Raw genomic sequence first — 21547 nt, 5'->3', positions numbered from 1 at the left:
AATGGAAAGTATGCTGTACTGAAAATGGAAGGTAGACAGGAAGAACATTTCAAGTACTGAGAAATAGAAAGTTATTCAGCACATTCTTGGTAAGAATTCATGAGAAAGGGAAAGCTTCCTTTTGAACTGGTCAGGCCTTCTTATTTAGTGTTTCCAATGTCTGATTTCAAAAGAAATTGTCATTTACATGTGGTGTCACTGGAGAAGAGAAGGGGCATGAGGAGCCTGGAAAATTCTGCAAGCTGGTGGGGGAATCCAACAAACCATGGGTGGAACTTGGTGGAATGTGGCATTTATTGGCTCGTTTCTAGCTATCTGGAAGATCAAGCTTTATTTGTCAGATCACTGAACTGGTTGGTATGCACCACACTCCTAATTCACTTCCTATACCAGTCCTAGCTGTTTTCACCAAGTAGGGAGGGCAGGAATAATGATTTGATTTCAGTTCACTCTTTGTCTTAAAAGTAAAGTAGCACATACTTTAAACAATGGGCAGCCCATTCCTGAAAGGGGGGGTAGATCTGCAGTGGTCGGGAGTGGCACCGCTGCGCTGCCTACTCAGAGGCTTCCCAGCCGCCACAAGGAAAATCAAACAGTTTAAAATGTTTAAAAAAGAAAACGCCCCCAAAGAAAGCAATGGGGCTATGCCCCCCAAAAAGGTGGCACAGCCATACCACTAGAAGAGGGGGCATTCCCATGGCAAAAGGGGTTAGGAAGTTGCCTAAAGGCAGCCCTGCCCCCAGAAACGCCCCGGGAACGCCCCCCACGCCAGCACAGGCTTTCCCTTTCAGGAATTCCCTGCCAGCGTGGCTGCAATGGTTGCCAGGGCCGGCACAGCTCCACAGCGCCGCTGTTTTTGCCCCTGGGATGGCCCATAATCTGGGATAAATGGGCACTTATGCCGGCGTGGGGTCACGCTGCCTCCCCCTTCAAGATTGCAGCCTTAGTCCCTCCATTTATAAAAGGCTACTCAGTGAGGGTATACGTTAAAAATCATTGTTCACTGTGAGGAAGATGGACTATAAAATGAATGAGCAAATAAATAATTATGAAAACAACATTAAGTACTGATACCGGATAGTCACAAACACTTAAGCTGATAGCAAACGTAGGACAGAAAACAGCTTTGCTATTTTACCATTTACTCCCAGCATCCACAAATCGAAAATGTTCAGTTAACTTGGCTAGGATATAAATAACTGTGAAAGGAGCTTCTTGACCACCAGATTAAATAACAAAAGAAGCACCATGTAAGTGGAGTTGATTCATTAGTGATAATTAGAACAGCGTAGGAAGCAAAGTAATTTTTAGAGTAAGGATAAGTAGAGACATTTTCGGGTCCTGGAGAGACTGTTTTTGATTTGGGTATTTACTTGTTTTTCTGTCTTTTAACAGGGTGGATTTTTAGCAATGAAAATACTGAACAATCTAGGACACTGAATATAGCACACATCTATTACAAAGAAAAGAATTACAAACTTTAATTTAATCCTATTAAGAAAAGAGAAATATCTGAAAAGTATACACATAAGGAAACGATTCACTATGCAGCAATACAACTTCCTACCCAACCCTGGTCAGCCGAACCAAACCAAAGGGAAATCTAGGCAGACATACCGTGCAATCCTAAACAGCGTTACACCCTTCTAAACCAATGGACTTCAACAGATTTAGAAGGGTGTAACTCTGCTTAAGATTGCACTGTTAGTAAATGATCAGCGGAGTAGACTTTAGATGTAAAGCTGAAATCCCCTTGTCTGTTTCTACCAAACGGTATTCACCGAGTTTTAGGAGAAGCACGTTAGAAAGGTAGATGAGTGGAAGGAGGGAGAATTGATAGTGACAGGAGATTTTGAAAAACTGCATAGGTAGCAAGTGATGCACATCTTCCCAAGGTGTTCCAGCCCTGGATAATAAAGAAATGACATGTAGTCGAGATCGAGAGATTATATATCCCACTCACGCCTCCGTAACTCATACAATCGATTACGTTTTTGTCTCTTTGGTTATTGTTTAAAATATAAAAACTAGAATGTTTGGCAGAAGGATATGTGCTTTCCCCCACACCCATTAGCATTGGATGGATTTAGAAACCAGGGAATACGGGGGGAGGAACTGTTGAAGATTGGAAACACTATTTTCTACAAAACATAAACACTGAAGATAAATTAAAACATACCACTTAAAGAATGGGCCATGTTAGAGAGGGATAAACCTTTGGCTAAGAAAGAAGAGATTGGATTGGACCAAAAGTGAGGCACTTCCATTTGCACAAGGCTGTTTGTGTGTGTGTGTGTGTGTGTGTGTGTGTGTGTGTGTGACCGATTCTGGGATTTCTCACCTGGGCGACAACCATGCTGTTCTATTTTTATTTCACAAAATTTATAGAACTATATTAATTCAGAAAAGTTATACAAATATATTATTAATAAAGAAGTGATGCCTGAGAAAATAAACAGATTCTAAATCCCATGCTATTCCTGAAGCGCCCTCACCCCCAACTCCGGAACAGCGTTTCAGGTGGCACAAGAGGGTTCAGAAGATGGAAGACCATTTTTTGTTAGCACAACTTTACTTTGGGTTCTTCATATCCAAAACATAATATTAAAAAAAAATATTATGAATATCTGGGGAAAGTACAAAACATATCTGGTATCTATCATGTCACCAATATCTTCATTATTTTCGCATAAATACTTCTGTAGAAAGAAACATGAGTAACTTTACTGCCTGGAAATCTGCCAGTTTGACAAGATTTTGTGATTTATCTGTTGGTAACAGATTCATTGCGTTTAATGAGGTATGAGATAAATTACAAGGTTAACCATGAAATCCTAAAAAAAGTTAAATCACTCTAAGTTAACTGATTTTAATTAATTTAGAATGGTGTAACTCTATTTAGGATTGCACTGTTAGCCTGCCTTGTATTTCTAATATCTACAAATTAGGGACCTGGTTTTAAGGGTACAAAGGAACTATCACAGCTTGAAGGTATATTGGAAAAATGTATAATGAACTTTTATTAGAAATGTATGGCATCTTGAGGAAAATAATTCCTTAGGATAAAGATATGAATAAAAAATAGGAACGGGGATTTCAGACTGACTCATCAAAGAAGAATGGGAAATGTATTTGCAACTCAAGTCTCACTGAAACTTTAAAAGGAACTATTATGCGGAAGTTTATATTATTATTATTTTCTAGTGATATTTCACAGTTGAAAGACTTGCTCAAATATATTGCAACTATTAATATAAAATATATATTAATATAAAATATTAACTATAAAATATATTGCAACTATTAATGACAGGTTTGGGAGACGGCAGGCAGAAGAAACCAACCTTACATATATGTCACAGCTATAAAATTATGAAATATCATTGGAAAGAAGTAATGGGAATAATACAGAGAACAACTAGTGGCAAGTTTTTATTTCTCTTAAATGACACCAGGTAGAGCGCAAAAAAGAAAAATATTGAGGTAAGGGAAGACATATATTAAGAGCAGCTTAAAATTATTATAGGAAAAATGTGAAAGGACTTGTAAAACAACTAGTAAAGAATGGCTTTGGAAAGTCCAGGACATACATATTTGCAGCAATTTTATACATCCATTTAGGGAAAGAAAAGGCCATGCAAACCTGTATAGAAAAATTGCTATAATATTTTAGAATTGTAAAAATGCTGCAGGTATAGTATGTATAAAGATATTGTCAGCGTCATAATCTAAATTTAAGGGCTGGTGCAAAGACAGTAAACATCCATATTTCTGGCACAATGAACAGAGAAAATGGCCCTTGCAATTTATAATCATTAAATAGCTATTATCAATAGTTGTGTTCCTTTTAAATTAAAAAGCAATCTGTATGCTAAAATGTAGTAGACAAATGTTAAGTGACAGCCTGTCTTTATGTACCGTACATGGTTCCTTCTTCCAGCATCGTAATATTCCTCAGCAACTTCCTACAGCTAGCATTAGTTTCCTATCTAGTTTGTAAAATGCTTCTCCTACCCACATATTTCTGCCTTTTTACTCTTTCACAACGTTTCCTAGGATGAACTCTTGGGAATATATATAAGAAGTGGTCACAGACGATGAACAGTCAAAGAAGCAGTTCTCCGATGATTAATTTCTGGCACTTTATATGAAAATAAAATGAAATTAAAATACAGCTTTATGTTGTGGAAAGACTTCCTTCTTTTTTTGGGGTGTGTTTTATGAGACAGTGTGTGCTGGAAATGAAAGTTGGCATGCATGAGCAGCCTGCTCTTCAGAGGAACTGGTCTATAATGCTAAATAATGGAATAATTTCCCCAGCAATGTTCTTGGTAAGTGCACGGCGCATGGCACGCTAACATTAACAATGCAGTCCATTTTCACCCCAGATTTCCTGAGTTTAGTGGTTGTGAATGGGAGAATCTTGTTCATTCGTGACCAAGTTCTTCAAATAGTCACTTAAAGCTGTCTTTCTAGAGGAACGGTCTTATAAAGGCCCTCTCTCCTGATATTACATAACAGACGTTCATTTTTGTGCGTGCTAAAAACAGTCTGGGAGCAAGTAAATATTGCCTGTGAGCAACATGGATGGTAAAAATTCCGCAATTTTATATTCAAATTAAAAATTCAACAGATTTGAGGCATATCCCTTCTCCCAACAGCTCATGGGGATGCTGATAGACCCTGTTGATGCCATCATTGATCACTATTTAATCGACCAGTTTTGCTTTAATAACCTCCAGTCTCCCTCGCCCCCCCCACCCCCACACTTCTTCCTAATTTTGTATATTTATAAACTGTGCTTTGGTTGAAAAGGACCATGATCAGATGGCCCAAAAAGAAAGCCATTCTGTTGACGTGCTTCTTTGACTCAAAGCATCACAAGGGAACTGCCCAGATTGTCCTCAGGTTGTTTCCATATGTGCCCCGATTCATTCAGGACAAGCTGACCCAAGTTGCAACCTCGCTCGTTATATAACTGCAGAGCACAACATAGAGCGTGCCTGACTTAGCCTCGGCCATTAAAAATAGCACATTGATACACGTTTCAAGAGCTCGGCTTAAATAATTCTCCAGCATGTAATGTTCAAGGATGCAACAGAAAGCCAGGTGGACCCATGCTGAACTGCCACGGCTAAAAGTACCTTTGAGGTAGTTTGTATGGAGGACTATGTTCCTCCGGAGCTTCTTCAACCCTGTGTCGATTGGCCCAGGTTGCTATTCTGGTCATGTTGTGTTGAATGTGGGCATGGGGAAGCAGACAAATGGGTGCCCCACTACTAGGGTTGCCAGATCCCTCTTCACCACCGGTGGGAGATTTTTGAGGCAGAGCCTGAAGAGGGCAGGGTTTGTGGAGGGGAGAGACTTCAATGCCATAGAGTCCAATTGCCAAAGTGGCCATTTTCTCCAGGTGAACTGATCTCTATCAGCTGGAGATCAGTTGTAATAGCAGGAGATCTCCAGCTACTACCTGGAGGTTGGCAACCCTACCCACTATGTTTCCGGATGCAAATGATGACGATTAGTTATGAAGTGCCTAATGTTGGACTAATTCCAATCTGTTGAACTATGACAACACTTGCAATATTTTAATAGCAGAACCGAATTCATGCATAAACCAAGTAAACTACAGTTTAGAGCCTCAGATTATGAAGGGTCTCTAAATTTAAAAATAACTAAATTTCTTAAACCTGACATAGGTTAAGGCCTTGGCACAGCTTAAATTTTTTTTAATCCCCTAGCTATGATTTTTCTTGATATTAGGTAGGGACAGCATGGACAAGATTGCCACTGTTTCAGCATGTCTTTATCCAGATCTGATTTGGAGTGCTGTGCTGGATTCTTGGCCCATGGTTGGAGAAAAAGAGAAGATAGTTGTGTGAGTGTACCTACGGGTTTCGATTTTTAGGTTTTAATTGTATACCTATGCTGCTTGGAAAGAAACCCAAGTCAGCAATGGAATGGGGTGCAGTAGCATTTAAAGTACAATTTTGAATCTCCAGATGTTTACTTTAATATCAAAAAGTGGTAATGGGGAGTGAGATCTGGATCAGAGCCCCTAGTGCTAGGGCAGAGGGTAGTTAATCCTTTCCAATAATTTCTCTTATAGAAACAGAGTCCTCCAGTTGCTATTAGCCCTGGTATAGGGTTGCCAACCTCCAGGTACTAGCTGGAGATCTGCTATTACAACTGATCTCCAGCCAATAGAGATCAGTTCACCTGGAGAAAATAGCCGCTTTGGCAACTGGACTCTATGGCATTGAAGTCCCGCCTCAAACCCCACCCTCCTAGGCTCTGCCCCAAAAACCTCCCGCCGGTGGAGAAGAGGGACCTGGCAACCCTACCCTGGGGGGGGGAAATAGGTACAATATGAATACATGTCTTTCCCCCCTACTGACAACCCATACCAGCTCAAGAGCAATTTCAGTAACAGTAGAGGAGATGTCACAGCCTTGCTCCTTGGGCTTGGTCATAGATACATATGTCTCTGGACTAGGAAACCTCTCCCTGTGGCCTTGCAGGGAGCAAATCCTCCACTTTCGTTAAAACTAAAATCAAACAGCATCTTTTTCCCACCTCCACTGTGAGATGATGTTTGGCTTGGGCCCTCCCAACATTCAATGCAGCCTCTCAACAATGTCTGATTGGCTCTGTCTCCCGCGGCAGCCCTGTTGAGGTAGAACCCACAACCCTTTCCCAAAATTCTAAAAATGGTCAGAATCTAAACATGTTTACAGCTCAATCCTATGCAAAGTTACTCCAGTTACTCAATCCTATCCAAAGTTACTCCACTGGGCTTGGAGGGGAGTAACTCTCTTTAGGATTGCACTGTTAGAGACCCCAAATCTATTGCTCTGTAAAGCTTAAGAGAGCATTTATTTTAATAGCCAAGGAGGGTAAGTAGAATTTTATGTACTTTGACTGTTTAGGGGCTCTCAACTAGGAAAAAAAAGAGGTGTTTTTTTTTAAGTTTTTATTATTATTTTTAATAATATCAGAACAATATGTATTATATTGATTTAAAAAGATATAAACATTACTAATTTAATCACTGTCAAAAAAGAAAAGAAAAAAGAAAAATATTGACTTCCCCTCCATCCTCCTCTATCCATTTATACTCTTAGTACTTCCCTTTGCATATATTTTCTAATTTAAATCATTCTTTATCCTAGGATTATGTCATATATTTCAATGTTTAAAAACTAATAATAACACGCTTATATAAACCTATACATTCAGATTAATTCGAATCCTTGGATATTTGCTAAGTTAAATTCATTTCCACAATACGTTCTCCATGCCTCCCATTCCCCTACAAATCCCCCATTGTCCTTTTGATTTATTAATGCTGTCAGTTTAGCCATTTCTGCTAGTTCCATTAAAAAAAAAGAGTTAAGATAAATTCAACATACAGTTTTATCTCCTCTCCTTATCTAGTCTGCACATTTGTGAATTCAGAATGTAGAAAGCCTTGCGCTACTATCCGTTCTCAATAGGGCATCCATAAATCACGGCTCTTTTAGAACAATTTCACATAGGTTTGCCACTCCCTGATGGGGGTGGGGGACCCCGCTTCCCCAGCAGGTGTTTTCCAACGTCAGGAGAAAACTAAAATTAAAAAATGGCGTGCAGCCGATGTCACTTCTGGGAAAACCTAGTAGTGACACCACATTTCTCTAGGAAGTGGTTCAAACTATGTTAAAACCAGAGAGTTTTTGTAGATTCTTAGACAGATCTGACATCACATTCGGGGAAAGCCAACAGTTTCTCTCCCCAACCCCCATGTCTGGCAACCCTCATTCCACTTAGCCACATCCCCTGTGACTTGCGACACACAATTTTCACACAAAACAGATGTTTTCACTGCATGTGTTTTCTTGAACGTCTAGCAGACTTCTCTCACCAGAGTCAAAATAAGGCACCTGTGACCAGACTAGTTAGCAAGAGGACACCTACTCAAATAAAACTGCACAACAGAGTGAATGAACACACCGAACCCCAGGTAGTCACTTCCCACACCTGAAGAGCTCAATGGGGTAAGGACTTCTTTCAACTAAGCTCAGTGCACATGGGCTTAAAATTCTTTCCTATGAGGAAGGTAGGCCCGTAATTTCCGCAAGGAATAAAATAAAAATACACAAGAAGGAAATAGTCTTGTCATGTTGCTGATGCCCCATCAACTCAGCCACACTCTTAATGCTGAAGGCTAGGACAACAGAAATACAAGGGACAAACTAAAGCGGAAGGTGCAGTTTGTTCCTGGGATTACTCATCCTCCTATATTCTTTTCCTCAATGACGATGGGAGCTTAATTGGTCCACCAACTGTCTACTAAGTTGGGGGAGAGGGATATCAGTGACTGAAGATTCGACAGGTAACCAACTGCAGCCTTGAACAATTTATAACGTGCTGCGTGGAATGAAGCCACGGGGAAATATTCCAAAAAGGCAGCTGAGGATAAATGTCAACAACCCTACCCACTACGGTGTTGCCAGTAATGCCAAGCTGGTTCATAACGTGAAGAGTCACCGAGTTCTACAATCGGGCAAGATCTACAATATTGCTCTCGATTCATAACATTTTCTTCTTACTTAAGGTATGTTTTGCTCACTTCGCAAATTACAGAAAGTCGGAGGGGGCACAGTTCAGACATTTAGTTAAATTTAGTTAATTTTAGGTAAATTTCATTTTTAAGCTATGTATTTATTCAGTGTATTTTAAATTCCCTTTTAAATTCATAATATAGAATACAAAGAAAACAGAAAAAACCCCACAAAGGTATATAGAATACTTATCCGTCCATACAATTTGTTACTTAATAATTTAAAAGACAAGCCAATATATCAAAATGAAATTGCTACAATGTACACTATTATTCCAACATAATACTATAATTGCTACTAAACATATAATTATATTTCCCTATTCAACTAAATATCTACCTCCCCCCCAACTGTAATTTCTAATAATTCTAGGTTGTAACTTTACACCTTATACTTTTGAAAAACCAATACCTTAAATATACAATCCTCTATATATCTCCTGTTGCTTTTATATATATGGTTTCCTGTATCTTAACTGCTTCAATAATTTTAAATTAATCTTTTCTGATATCTTATTTGTGGTGTTTTAACATTATACAGAGAAAATAATCCTGATTAATCTATAATTTCATTTTAGTTTCAATTGTTCTTACCCGCCCTGAGTCCTGCTATATAGGGGGAAGTGTGGGGCTACAAATATAAGTATAAAATAAAATGAATAAATAAAAACAGGAAAAGTAGCAACATATGGTAAAAGGAGTGAAGGGGTTTGCCTACAGTCTGATGCAATCTCCCACCACCACACCTCAAACTGAAGTTCAATTGCTGGAACTACCCAAAATACAAACGGGCGAGGAGAAAGGAGAGTTCTTCTAATATGAATATAAAAAAGGAACTAAAGGAGGGACCTTAAAGGTCAGGGTTGCAAATGCAGCCTTTCAAATTACTGCGTGTGCATGCACACACGCTCATACAAAATGCCATATTAAGGACATGTCTGCTGGTTTTCCTCTGGTAGCTACACCAAGGCATTCCAGGTTTGGAGGAGCCTTGACATTGGGATTTATTTATTTAATTAATTAATTTATCTTGTGAGGATCTAACAGCGCAGTCCTAAAACAGTTTCTGGGAATGGGGCCCATTGAGTAGACTTCTGTAGGGTTCTCAAAACCCCTGATTAGGATCAGTCTCTTAGTAACTGAATATGGGCTCTTCTGTAATTTGTGACTAATTACTACAGAGATATGTCCCCAATTTTTAAAATATAAAGGAAGAAAGAGAATTTATTTTCCTTTTTCCTCGCATTTTAACTGTAAAAAAGAACAATGGAGAGGACAAATTACAGTTCAAGGAATCGCTAAAAATTATCCCTAGCGGTCTAAACCAGCTGTAGTTTTTTTCCAGAAGCCTTTGATATAGTCATTTCAAAGACCATTAGAATGCTGCCACCCACTGTCTCTTTACATTACTGCAATGAAGTACAGAATTGCCTCATCTGCTGCAAGATTAGTTCCTGTGCAACATATAAAAATACTTCCAGGTTTATTAGCTGCTAACCCTTCAAATGCCAAACGTTTTCCACACATAAAAATACAAAGTGGGGAACTGCCGGATCTTACATCTAAAACATATAATCATTAACATTTTGTAACAGTACTGAGTTTATATTTTTCTTCTGTCAAGGCAAAATTGCTAACGGAAGATTTCAAGGGGGGGGAGAATCTGCTTAAACTTAATAATGTAAGAACTGCTTTTCTTTTCTCCTTAAGGGATTTTAGCCATTTGGTGATCTTTGCCCGATAAGGAGACAGGGCTCCTGAAATACTGGATCCCGGACCAGCGGCAGAGTCACAGCCTTAACACAGAAAGCATAAAATCAACATGAAGCACCAACAAAATGGAGCCGCTTGGAAAAGCCGATGCCTTAAATGTAAGCCGCACAAACAAGGACAGAAAGAAAACATCATGCCCCTTACTAAATATTTCACTTTTATTTCCTCATTTTTTGAGCACGAAAAAACACATCAACTGCAGATATATTTAGTAGCAATATTCACTTATCCCTTCCCTCTTAAACATGCAGACCTACACCCTAATGACGTCAACTGAATTTCCTTCCGAATTCGTTCTTATAGCACCAAATCTTTAAGCACCAAATCCTGAGAATTCTCTGGTTGTTCTTTAGAATCGACAACAGTGTAAAATTGCAAAACATGGTATTTGGCCACCATTACGCAAACATCTCAACAGGATCTCAGACAGCTCCACAGGAGGGAAACGTTTAGGATTGAGGCTTAACCTTTCACGGGGCCATAACTGCTAAAAGACGACATTCTACAATGCCCTGCACAATGAATACAACTGACTTGGCACATGGCGGTGATCTTAGTGATTAGTCAATACACTGACAGATATACACAATTAATTCTTTGAGTTGCTTAATCACGGAAGAGACTGATTTTAAAGAGAACATGAACGGTTTAGGCAACATCCATTCATGAAAGCTGCACACGTTTCCCCTTGAAACTGACTAGAAGGACATGTTGCATTAAAACACTGGCTGCCAAAAAAAAATGTTTTTTGAACGTAATTCTCTCCTATATAACATCTAGCTTTATTCACTCATGCCCTGATGATACAACAGCTCTCTACCCAGCTGCTCCAGTCAGGCAACAGAATGAGGCTTGAACAAGGAAATACACAATGTTATTATACCATGACACAGGTCAAGGGTGTTATCACCGAGGCCGCAAATCGGAGTTTTGGGCTGCAGCACCTCCTACTGCAAAGGCGAGGGGAGCAGGTTTCAGCTCAATGAAATGGAAAATAAAGAGACAAATCCCAGCACACAGAAAGCTAGCAATTCAGGAGGAAGGAATCATTACAACCCCTTTTCTTGACTATCTCCAGTTCCAGTGCAAAAAGAGCGCCTGTATGCAAATAAGCATTTAGGCGTAACTTGATTATAACTTTTGGCGTATCTTCAAAGCGGCCGTTAAGTAGTAAACTACTGATAGGGTAACAGCCTTATCATGAGCAGACAGATTAATAGGTGGTCATGAGAACATACAGGAAAGTGTTAAATCAATGGAGTAATCAAAGATCTTATAGAAGAATATTAATCACAACTGAATAAAAAATGGGTGTTTCCTTCTTTGCCTTTCCACATGGGCAGACTCTCTGTTTGATTGGGGTTTTCAAAAATCTGCCAGTTAATTCATTGAGGGATAAGGCATTATGTCTGGCCAAGAAGAAAAGTCTGCAAAAAGTTGGAATGGTTAAGAATTCAAGATAATGTGGGAGCACTGGAAAAGATGGGGTGCTTTGTCCCTAGATGGAGGGTGCGCATTTCCTTCTGGCATCACCACATAGTTCAAGATGGTCCCTTTGTTCTAAGTCCGTTGAGTATCTTATTCATTACTAAAGAGAGGTCTGAGGGAAAACCTGGATAGGAAATCTGTAAACTTGAAAGCCTTTTGTCTGTTAGCTTTGTCCAAGAGGACTCTTGACTAACTAGTGTTCTGTGCGCTGGGACTGATTTATGCAGGTACATAAGAACATTTAATCATTTAAGCCCCCACTTTCAGTACAGAGTGCAGGCCAGGCATACGTCTGCCCCACCAGTGAGAACTAGAGGAACAGGCAGAAATCAAATGCGTGCCTGCCGCTTTCGACAATAGCAGCCCCATGTTTAATGTTTACTCCCTCTGAAGCAAAGCTGTAAAAGGAGAACGCAACTTGCAAATGCTCGCGTAGCAGCTTGCTAAGGAACCTCTCATGTTCCTAAACCTGTCTGCAATTCTAGGGAGAAACGGACAGTCTCTCTCATTGTAAAAAAGAAATGACAAATCTTAGTACACTGTGAAAACCATGGTTACTTTCCTCACCGGTCAGTGGCCTTTCAGTTGCTACAGCCTTACTGAGCTAACAAGACAGGAGATAAGGATTTTGTATTATGCCCGCTGCACACAGCATGACCTCTGCAGACCACAAAATATCCTCTCCTTTTCAAAGAACCAGAAACAGCCCTGCTCAACTTGATCCTTCTTGAATACGCATAGATTAAATTAAGCAAAACAAAATGCGGCACATGGAAACTTACTGTTTGCAATGTCCCCTTGAAGCTGAAGAATTTGCGGAACGGGAATGGTGAGAATAACAATATCAAACTGTTCCAAGAGGCCTGTGTTGTTGCGAACTTCCCACTTCCCATCCTTGAGACAGATCTGCATAACACGGTGCTCAAAGAAGATCTCGGCACCTGCTTTGAAAAAGAGAGGCCATGAAACACACCAGACTAATTACTCAAACAGCTAAAAGTTGAATACTAAGCATTTTTTATGCAACACCGCTCTCTTTTCATGGCTTGGGCGTTTACTTTTATGTGTTACTCTCGAACTGGAGAGATCTCTCTTGCCCTTAGCTTGTCCTCTCTAAACATGTTATATGGCAGCAACCCCAGTGGAACTAATGGACCTTATTTTCACTTCCCCCCCCCCCACGTGTTTAATGGAAGCATTTCCTGGTTGCACGGCTTCTTGACCTTGCCTTCAATCCTAATGAACTTGTTCTTTCCCGCCCTCTAACAAGATGTACAGGGCAAGAAAATCAATCTGCCAACAATCTTTTCTCCTTGACCTAGCTTACTGTTCTGTCTTCTCAGCCCTGCAGTGCCAACTTAGACAAGAGATTTCCTCTTCTTTCACTAACGTGAGCCCTACATACAGAAGCTCTGAGAACCTGCTTGGTGTAGTGGTTAAGAGCGGTGGTTTGGAGCAGTGGACTCTGATCTGGAGAACCGGGTTTGACTTCCCACTCCTCCACATAAGCAACGGACGCTAATCTGGGGAACTGGGTTGGTTTCCTCACTCCTACACATGAAGCCAACTGGGTGACCTTGGGCTAGTCACAGCTCTCTCAGCCCCACCTACCTCACCAAGGTGGGGAGGGGAAGGTGTTGTAAGCAGGTTTGATTCTTCCTTAAGTGGGAGAGAAAGTCAGCATATAAAAACCAACTCTTCTTGAGAGCAAAAGAGTAGGTAGTGAATCCACTTCTATCAGTGCTCTGGGGCAGGACAGGTATGGCAATAAGAGAAGTCGATTTATAGTGAAGGCAGAACGCAATCCAGAGCTTTATCCCTTCCAGCTATCTTGCCACTTGAGCAATTCAAAGTTGATGGTCTCTTCATTCCAACTTGACCTTATGGTTGGTTAATTGCATATCAGCAGTAAGAAAAACTGTCCTCCTCCATTTGAGGTTGGAAGATGAAGTCAACCTGGCATGTTGACTGCCTGACTCATTAAGACCCATTTTGGATGAGTCAGGCAATCTGGTCTTGGCTCACCAACCTCAGGACAGAGGCTGGGGAAGTGAAGAGCTGTAATATACCATAAAAAGTGCTGAAGGGTTTTTTAATATTTTTATTATGATTATTGTCAACTGGGGGCTGCCATGGTCAGTTTTCCCTAGAGGGCTAAAGGGGCAACCTGACACTAGCACCATCTTATCTATTAAAGCCTGCATTTTACAGAGGATGCAGACAAGAAGCCCGAAACATTTTTTTCTTTTCCCACACCACCCCCCCTTTAAAAATATCCAGCCTGATACAAGAGTCTCGCGAAGTTGAAAGCTTCCACACTGCACTGTGTGTGTGTTTGTTTTCCTGGTTGGTCTTTATAAAAGGTATTACATGGTTTTTGTTTCTGGATTTTCCTGAAGAATATATCCGGTACAACCAATATGGATACTGGTAGTGGGTACCAGAATCAGACTGAGGAATTCGTTATTCCACCACTGACCCAACTGTGCAGTGGATTTTTGCTTGGGCCAGTCTCAAGTCTGTTGTCGGGGACTCCTAGGCTGCTGGAACTTGGGGGATATCAATATCCATGCTGAGTGAGGCCTACTTCATGGCAGATTATGACTTCGTGGACTCTGCAGCAACCATGGACTTGATGATGGTCAGAATGGGCCCTAGACAATTAGCAAAACACAGTTTGGGTTTACTGTTTTGTACTGGCCAGTATTCAGAAGATGTATGTCTTGGAATTAGATTGTTGTTCTAGACGGGTCATTATCTGATTAAGACGTAGGAGGAAGAATGAGTGCACTGCTTTCAGAGGTTTACAGACTTATACGTTTTAGATTCCTCTGAAGGGTTCTGCGAGACTTAGTAGGATAGTAGCTCTGTTGAGTTCCTTGTTGCAGGGGGGTGAATAATTGGTGTGGGCAATGAAAGGGTTGCACCTGGATGTACTCTTTGCCAGCTGAGTAGAGCCTTAGACTCCTAGGATTCAGAGGAATTGTGGACCACGAGGCAGGAAGACAGACAACTGCAGATCTAACCACTGAAGACTCATGCTGAATGTGACAGAGCACACTGCAAGATTACTGCAATGCACTCTGCATAGGGCTGCCCTCGAGAACTGTTTCCAAACTTCAATTGGTTGATAATGCTGCCATTAGGGCACTCACTGGAGTCCACTCGAGTCTTGTTCCATCTACATTGACTTCCAATTTGATTCTGGGACCAATTCAAGGTGCTGGAGTTGACCTGTAAAGTCCTATACAGTTTGGGACCATCTACCTACCTGACCAATATAGTAATCTTTTGAAGCCCTGCTTTGGGTGTCCTGCCTTCAGAGATTAGACGGTTGGCAATCCAAGGGCCTTCTCGGTCATGACACCAAAACTCTGGAAATCTCTCCTTTAGCGGACCCATCTGTCCCCTTCTGTTGCTATTTTCCACCAGCAAGTGAAGGCTTTTTGTTTCATTTGGCATTCCTTCAGTGATCCTTCCTTCCTGCTCAATTTTTTTTTATTTTTATGTCTTTGTATGCATTTCAGTTCAGTCTTTATTTGTTAGCCATCTTGGTGGCCCTTGTGAGGACAGAGGCGGAGTGTAAATTTTGTAAATAAAATAAAATAAAAATTTGCAAGCCTGACGATGAAGCAGCAATGGAAGCAGCAAGGCAATTGTTTTCTTTGCCCCCAGTGCACCAACTGAATCGTGTCTAGCAGAGCCCTTTAGAATGGTCAATGAGCTAACATGCTCTGACCGACGTACCAGATTTCAAGTTATCTAGTGATCGCTGCGATAGCTTTTCTCTGTCCTTCCCTAATAAAAGCATTCAGATCTTTTAGACCTGGATGTTACTATTATGGCACAGTCTGAGTCGGACATATTAGATACCCCCTTCTATGTGGCCAGGGTGCTGTGAGCTGTGAAGGCCGCCATATGCATCTGAGACCCATCCCCCTCTTGGTTGGTTAAGGCACACCTGGATATCATTAAAGTAATACTGCCCAGAATGCTCATTGCCTCACTGAAAGAGGGCAACACATGAACCTGCCTTATACTGAATCAGACCTAGTCCATCAAAGTCAGTATTGTCTACTCAGACCGGCAGCGGCTCTCCAGAGTCTCAAGTAGAGGTCTTTCACATCACCTACCTGCCTAGTCCCTTTAACTGGAGATGCCGGGGACTGAACCTGGGACCTTCCGCATGCCAAGCAGATGTTCTATCACTGAGCCACAGCCCTTCCCCTATACTTAAACTGGCTGCTGTTTATCTTCAAGGATTGATGCAAAGTGATGGTTTTTAATCTTTAAACCTTTAATGACCCAGAATATGCATGCCTATGGGACTATCATTCTTCTCCACACCCACACCACATACACCAATTAAGATTTGCATCTTTGAGTTCACTTAACCAAGCAAAAGAGTTCACTGTTTTTAGTGAAGGAGCCGAGGTTTCTGGTGGTGGCCCCAGAATCATGGAATGTTCCCTTCAAGTCATCCTTGCAGGTTTTTTAGAATGGACTGCAAGACCTACTTATTCAAAAAAGGCTTTCGGCCTCTGCAGTCAGCTAACCTGGATACTTAACTGCCGCTGCTCTGTGTATTTTGCTTGTTCTTAATTTTGTTTTGATTTACAAAGAGCGGTGTGATATCAATTTTGATTGACAGCCACCTCCAGTATACAATGAGGTAATTTTTTAAAAAATATATAAAATTAAGGAGGCATGGTACCAAAGCCACTGGTGGCGCAAGGATATGGCATCTTGGAGAATATAAGGCATCTTCCCTGAATTTATATGTTTGTACACTTACTCTCATGCTTTTCTCTCTCTCACACACACACTCTCTCATATACACACACAAACACATAGATTTCATGCAGCATCCATTTTGTTGGCCTTCCTCTGTTGCCCACCATCTTGGTGACTGAAACAAGATCTTCTGTGCCAGTCTCATGAAATCCAGTGAGTGAGTTTTGGATCATCTGTAGCACAATCTCTGTGATTCAGAAGAAAAGGGGTAAGATTGGGCATAATTCTACATAAGCACGGTCGCTGGAAATAATAGCAGCCTCAGAGAGATACAAGCCTCCCTTTTATCTAACCCTCGGGTGGTTAAACCCTGACCTGGATGGCCCAGGCTAGCCCAACTTCATAAGATCTTGCAGGATCAGCCCTGGTTAGCATTTGGATGTGAGACCACCAAGAAAGTCCAGGGTCACGATGCAGAGGCAGGCAATGGCAAACCACCGTTTGCTTTGAAAACCCTACGGGGTTGCCATAAGTTGGCTGTGACTTGATGGTACTTCCTACCATCACCACCAGGTGGTGGACCAGCATGGTGTAATGGTTAAGAGCGGTGGACTCTGATCTGAAGAACTTGATTTGTTTCCCCACTCCTACACATGAAGCCAGCTGGGTGACCTTGTCTAGTCACATTCTCTCAGCCCCATCTACCTCATAGGGTGTCTGTTGTGGGGAGGGGAAGGTGATTGTGAGCCAGTTTGATTCTTCCTTAAGTGGTAGAGAAACTTGGCATATAAAAACCAAATCTTCTTCTTCTCTCAGTAATGAACCAGTAATATATATGGGTCAGTTTAGGATCCAGAAGACCCAGGTTCAAATCCCCAGTCTGTCATGGTAGCTCACTGGGTGAACTTGGGCCAAGTCACTCTCTCCCACCCTAACTTACCTTACAGAGTTGTGAGGATAAAATGGAGGAGAAAATAATGATGTAAGCCATCCTGAGCTCCTTAGAGGAAGAGTGGGATACAAATGTATTAAACAAAATTAAAAAATTCATCAGGAGTACTTTAGTACTAAGGATCTAGCTGACCAAGTGCTGAAGCCTTAGAAAGAGCTGAAGCAGATATTAGCATTTCCCACTGAGAGGTTCCTACTTCATAGTGATCTCATTTGGACTAATTTCCTACTGAAAGTTCATCCTAAGCAGAGTTACACCCTTCTAAGTCCATTGAAGCTAATGGGCTTAGAAGGGTGTAACTTTGCTTAGGATGGCACTGTAAGCCTGCCTCCAGTCCCTCTTTTCCCCACCCAGACACTTCCCCTTCCCTTCGTTGCAGCATTTCCCCTGGATTACCCTTTTGAACTATGTGACGCTGAGATATTTGAAGGGGGCGCCTGGGGAAGCACGGAGCTTACCACTGTTTTGTGGAACTGGTCAACATTTTGTAATGTGCACGAGGCCCTAAATGGAAACCATTTTGTCACTGGCCCCACTGCAACTACTTGGTGCTGGTGCTGATTACCCTTCCTCAAAATTTTAACAATGTCTGCAGGCTCAGCAAGGGTGGGAAGTGGGAAACCCTGATCGAAGGAATGGGGAAGAGTACATTTTATACCATCTTCCACTAAATGCTTTCATCATTTACCATGGCTGCCAAGGCGAGCCAGGAGTTGCAGAGAGCCAGCGTGGTGTAGTGGTTAAGAACAGTGGTTTGGAGCAGTGGACTCTGATCTGGAGATCCGGGTTTGATTCCCCACTCCTCCACATGAGTGGCGGAGGCTAATCTGGTGAGCCGGGTTGGTTTCCCCACTCCTCCACATGAAGCCAGCTGGGTGACCTTGGGCTACTCACATTCTCTCAGCCCTACCTGCCTCACAGGGTGTCTGTTGTGGGGAGGAGAAGGGAAGGTGATTGTAAGCCGGTTTGGTTCTTCCTTAAGTGGGAGAGAAAGTTGGCATATCAAAACCAACTCTTCTTCTTTCTATCTGTTTGGGGGAAAGAAAAGCCTTGTCCCCAAGGAGTTGAAGTATCTGGCGCAACTTGGCCAACTTAGCACACTTTGAGGGCAGGATCTCTGTTTAGCATGGACATTGTGGAACTTTTACATGGCAGCATTCATTCTGGGACGATGGTAGACTGGAAATGGAAGGCGTATCAATTTGCTCAGGCATGCACTATGGAGACAAGGATCAGAGGAGACTGACAAAGGTAGGGGGATGAGTGTGAATCAACACCCCCATATTCCGTACCAAGCTACGAAAGAGTATGGTGGTGGACATTAAGATTCGGCCTGTAACGAGGCAAGAAAAACTCCTAAAGAGGGGTGGAGACTGACTGCCTTCAACACTGGGCTGGAGCTGAGTTCCCTGAGGCCCCAAGGCCTAGTAGAAACATGACACTTTAAAAAACAGCAGTTGGAGCAAGACAACTGCGCAGAGGGCATGGATGAGAATCAGAGATGTGAGGAAAGGGGGGGGATTAACTCTTGCCCCCAGACAATGCCTCTCCCATCAAATGACCCTGCCATCCTCCTTTTTGGCAGCCCTGGGATAAAAAGGCTGGCATCCCCGTAGACCCCATCTTCTTCTTTACGGAGAGCTGGAGGGAGGCAGCTTTGAACCTTCACTCCCCAGTGTGGTAGCCCTAATCCATATCCTTTCCTCTCCCAGTTATTTTTAGGGCCAAAACACATAGGAGTTCCAAGTGAAAAGTTCCAATTATGGAGCTCCAAGTTCGACCTAACCTTTAATCAGTGAGATGTGAGACTACATAAATGTATTTTTGGATCACCATCTCCAAAAGTGTGTCTGAAGCATTAACTATTTTTCAGGGGATAATTGTGATTCTAAAAACAAAGCCAATAGAACCTGTCCTTCACAAATATCCTGGACATTACCTGACTCGTTTAAATAATGCTTGACAATGGATGAAATTCCCTGAGGCGTTACAAAATTCTCCACTCCTTCCTTTACTGCCATTCCTTCCACTGTAGCTGTCATTGGCTTCAGCACTCCATGGGACAACAGTTCTTCATAAAAGCTGAAAGAAAAACAGAAACAGAAAATTAATCTGCTAACTAGCCAGCTGGGCAGGTGTGTCCCCAGAAGAGAACTTTGGTATTTTCTTTCCAAGTTTCTAACTTTAGGCACCTGGGGGTATGCTTCTCCTAATACCTCCCCAGGCTCACTGGTACCTTGAAGGCTGGAAGGCCAAGAAGTTTCACATTAAATGGCTGCTAAAGGCAGCGGACGCCCTGACCTGGATGGGCCAGGCTAGCCTGATCTCGTCAGATCTCAGAAGCTAAGCAGGGTCAGCCCTGGTTAGCATTTGGATGGGAGACCACCAAGGAAGTCCAGGGTTGCTATACAGAGGAAGGCACTGGCAAACCACCTCTGTTAGTCTCTTGCCTTGAAAACCCCATAAGGGGTCGCCATGAGTCGGACGCGATTTGACGGCACTTTACACACACACAAAGGCAGCGGACAGTTATGTAGTTGGCAACTTTAGGCTAACTGTTGTTGGAAACAGAATCGTAGAAGAGATGGACTGATCTCAGCTGAGCTTGCAAGTCAATTCCAACGGTAACTGAGATGTCATTTGTATCTAAAAACCCCTACGTTCATATATCTATATCTGGAAAAGCCCGAAGTGAGTCACTGTACGTATCAAGATAGTCCAACACCGTCACCCACTCCCTGAAACACACAGCATGGCTCCTCACGCCAGTAAACACAACAGTGGGCACATGTAAGAATAAACCAAGCAAGAGAAAGCAGTGCAAGGATGGAGAATGCATGCTGAAATTGTTTCTGTTTCAATAACGGCGCGGCTTTCAGTGCAATTGGGCTTCTTTGGCTCAAAAAAGGTTTTTCTTCCTCTTAGAAGTCACTTGAGCATGTTTTATTTTTTTTTAACAAGCAAACAAACACCGGGGCTGATGCCACTGTCGTAGCAAATGGTTGTTGAGACCCTTTTAACATTTCCTCGGTGCCAATGAATGAAATGTGTGTTTGCTTGCTCTCTCTCTCTCTCTGTATATATATATATATATATATATATATATATATATATATATATATATATATATATATATATATATATATATATATATATAATATATCATATATATATTATTGTTTTTATATATATTGTTTTTTAATATAATTTTTATTAGTTTTCATATATATATATATATATATATATATATATATATATATATATATGAAAACTAATAAAAATTATATAAAAAACAACAATAAAAAACTAATAAAAATTATATAAAAAACAACAACAAGCAAACAAACACACATTTCATTCATTGGCACCGAGGCAATATTAAAAGGGTCTCAACAACCATCTGCTACGACAGTGGCATCAGCCCCGGTGACGCACCCCCAAAACAATTCCTTTGACCCGTCCATTCCTGCTCACCTGTGATGTTTCCGGGCATATTCGGGCTCCTGCGTGATATACTGAGCTCCCAGATCCGCCGTGCATTTCGGGTCGCTGCTCCGGCTCGTAGACATTCTTCCCCCTGAAAATCACGTGCGTGGAGACAGAAGTTTTTTAAAGCGCCGCCGCCCGCGTCCAATCAGCTTCCTGCGAGGGGCAAACCTGCTCCCGGGAGCCTTGGCAACTGGCGAGCGGCAGGGACGCGATTGGCGCGCGCGGCCGGGGCTCGGCCGCCTCGCTTTTCGAAGCCGCCAACCCCGGCCGGCCGACGGCTGCTCCGCGCTCCCAGCCGGGAGCCAATCAGCTCCTTCGGAGGGGGGGACTGCGCGCGGCGCGGACGCCTCCGGGGCCGAGCCCCAAGCGAGCGCGCGCGTGCGTACCCGGGAGGAAGAGCCCCTCGGCTCCATCAGACGCTACTCTGAAGCAATCCGCAGGAAAGGATGCTGCCGTCCCTGAACGCAAAGGGGAAGGCAATAGCAACAGGCTGGCACCTGAAAGATTAA

At 42.1% G+C, this 21547-nt stretch overlaps 1 protein-coding gene across 2 annotated transcripts in view; it reads right to left on the bottom strand.

Moving 5' to 3' along the window:
* Positions 1 to 21118, bottom strand: part of RNLS (renalase, FAD dependent amine oxidase) — a 124801-nt gene extending 103683 nt beyond the window's left edge. For both annotated transcript variants that reach the window (XM_056849272.1, XM_056849271.1), the window contains exons 1-3: positions 21024 to 21118; positions 19489 to 19631; positions 12646 to 12804 (exon numbers count right to left, since the gene is read on the bottom strand). In XM_056849272.1, coding sequence (XP_056705250.1) covers positions 12646 to 12804; positions 19489 to 19631; positions 21024 to 21118 — 397 coding nt within the window. The remainder of the gene's footprint in view (positions 1 to 12645; positions 12805 to 19488; positions 19632 to 21023) is intronic.
* Between the last annotated feature and the right edge of the window lie 429 nt (positions 21119 to 21547).

The sequence above is a fragment of the Euleptes europaea genome, chromosome 5 (assembly GCF_029931775.1).
Source record: "Euleptes europaea isolate rEulEur1 chromosome 5, rEulEur1.hap1, whole genome shotgun sequence".
NCBI classification, from domain to species: Eukaryota; Metazoa; Chordata; class Lepidosauria; order Squamata; family Sphaerodactylidae; genus Euleptes; species Euleptes europaea.
This window is presented reverse-complemented; position numbering and strand designations above follow the sequence as displayed.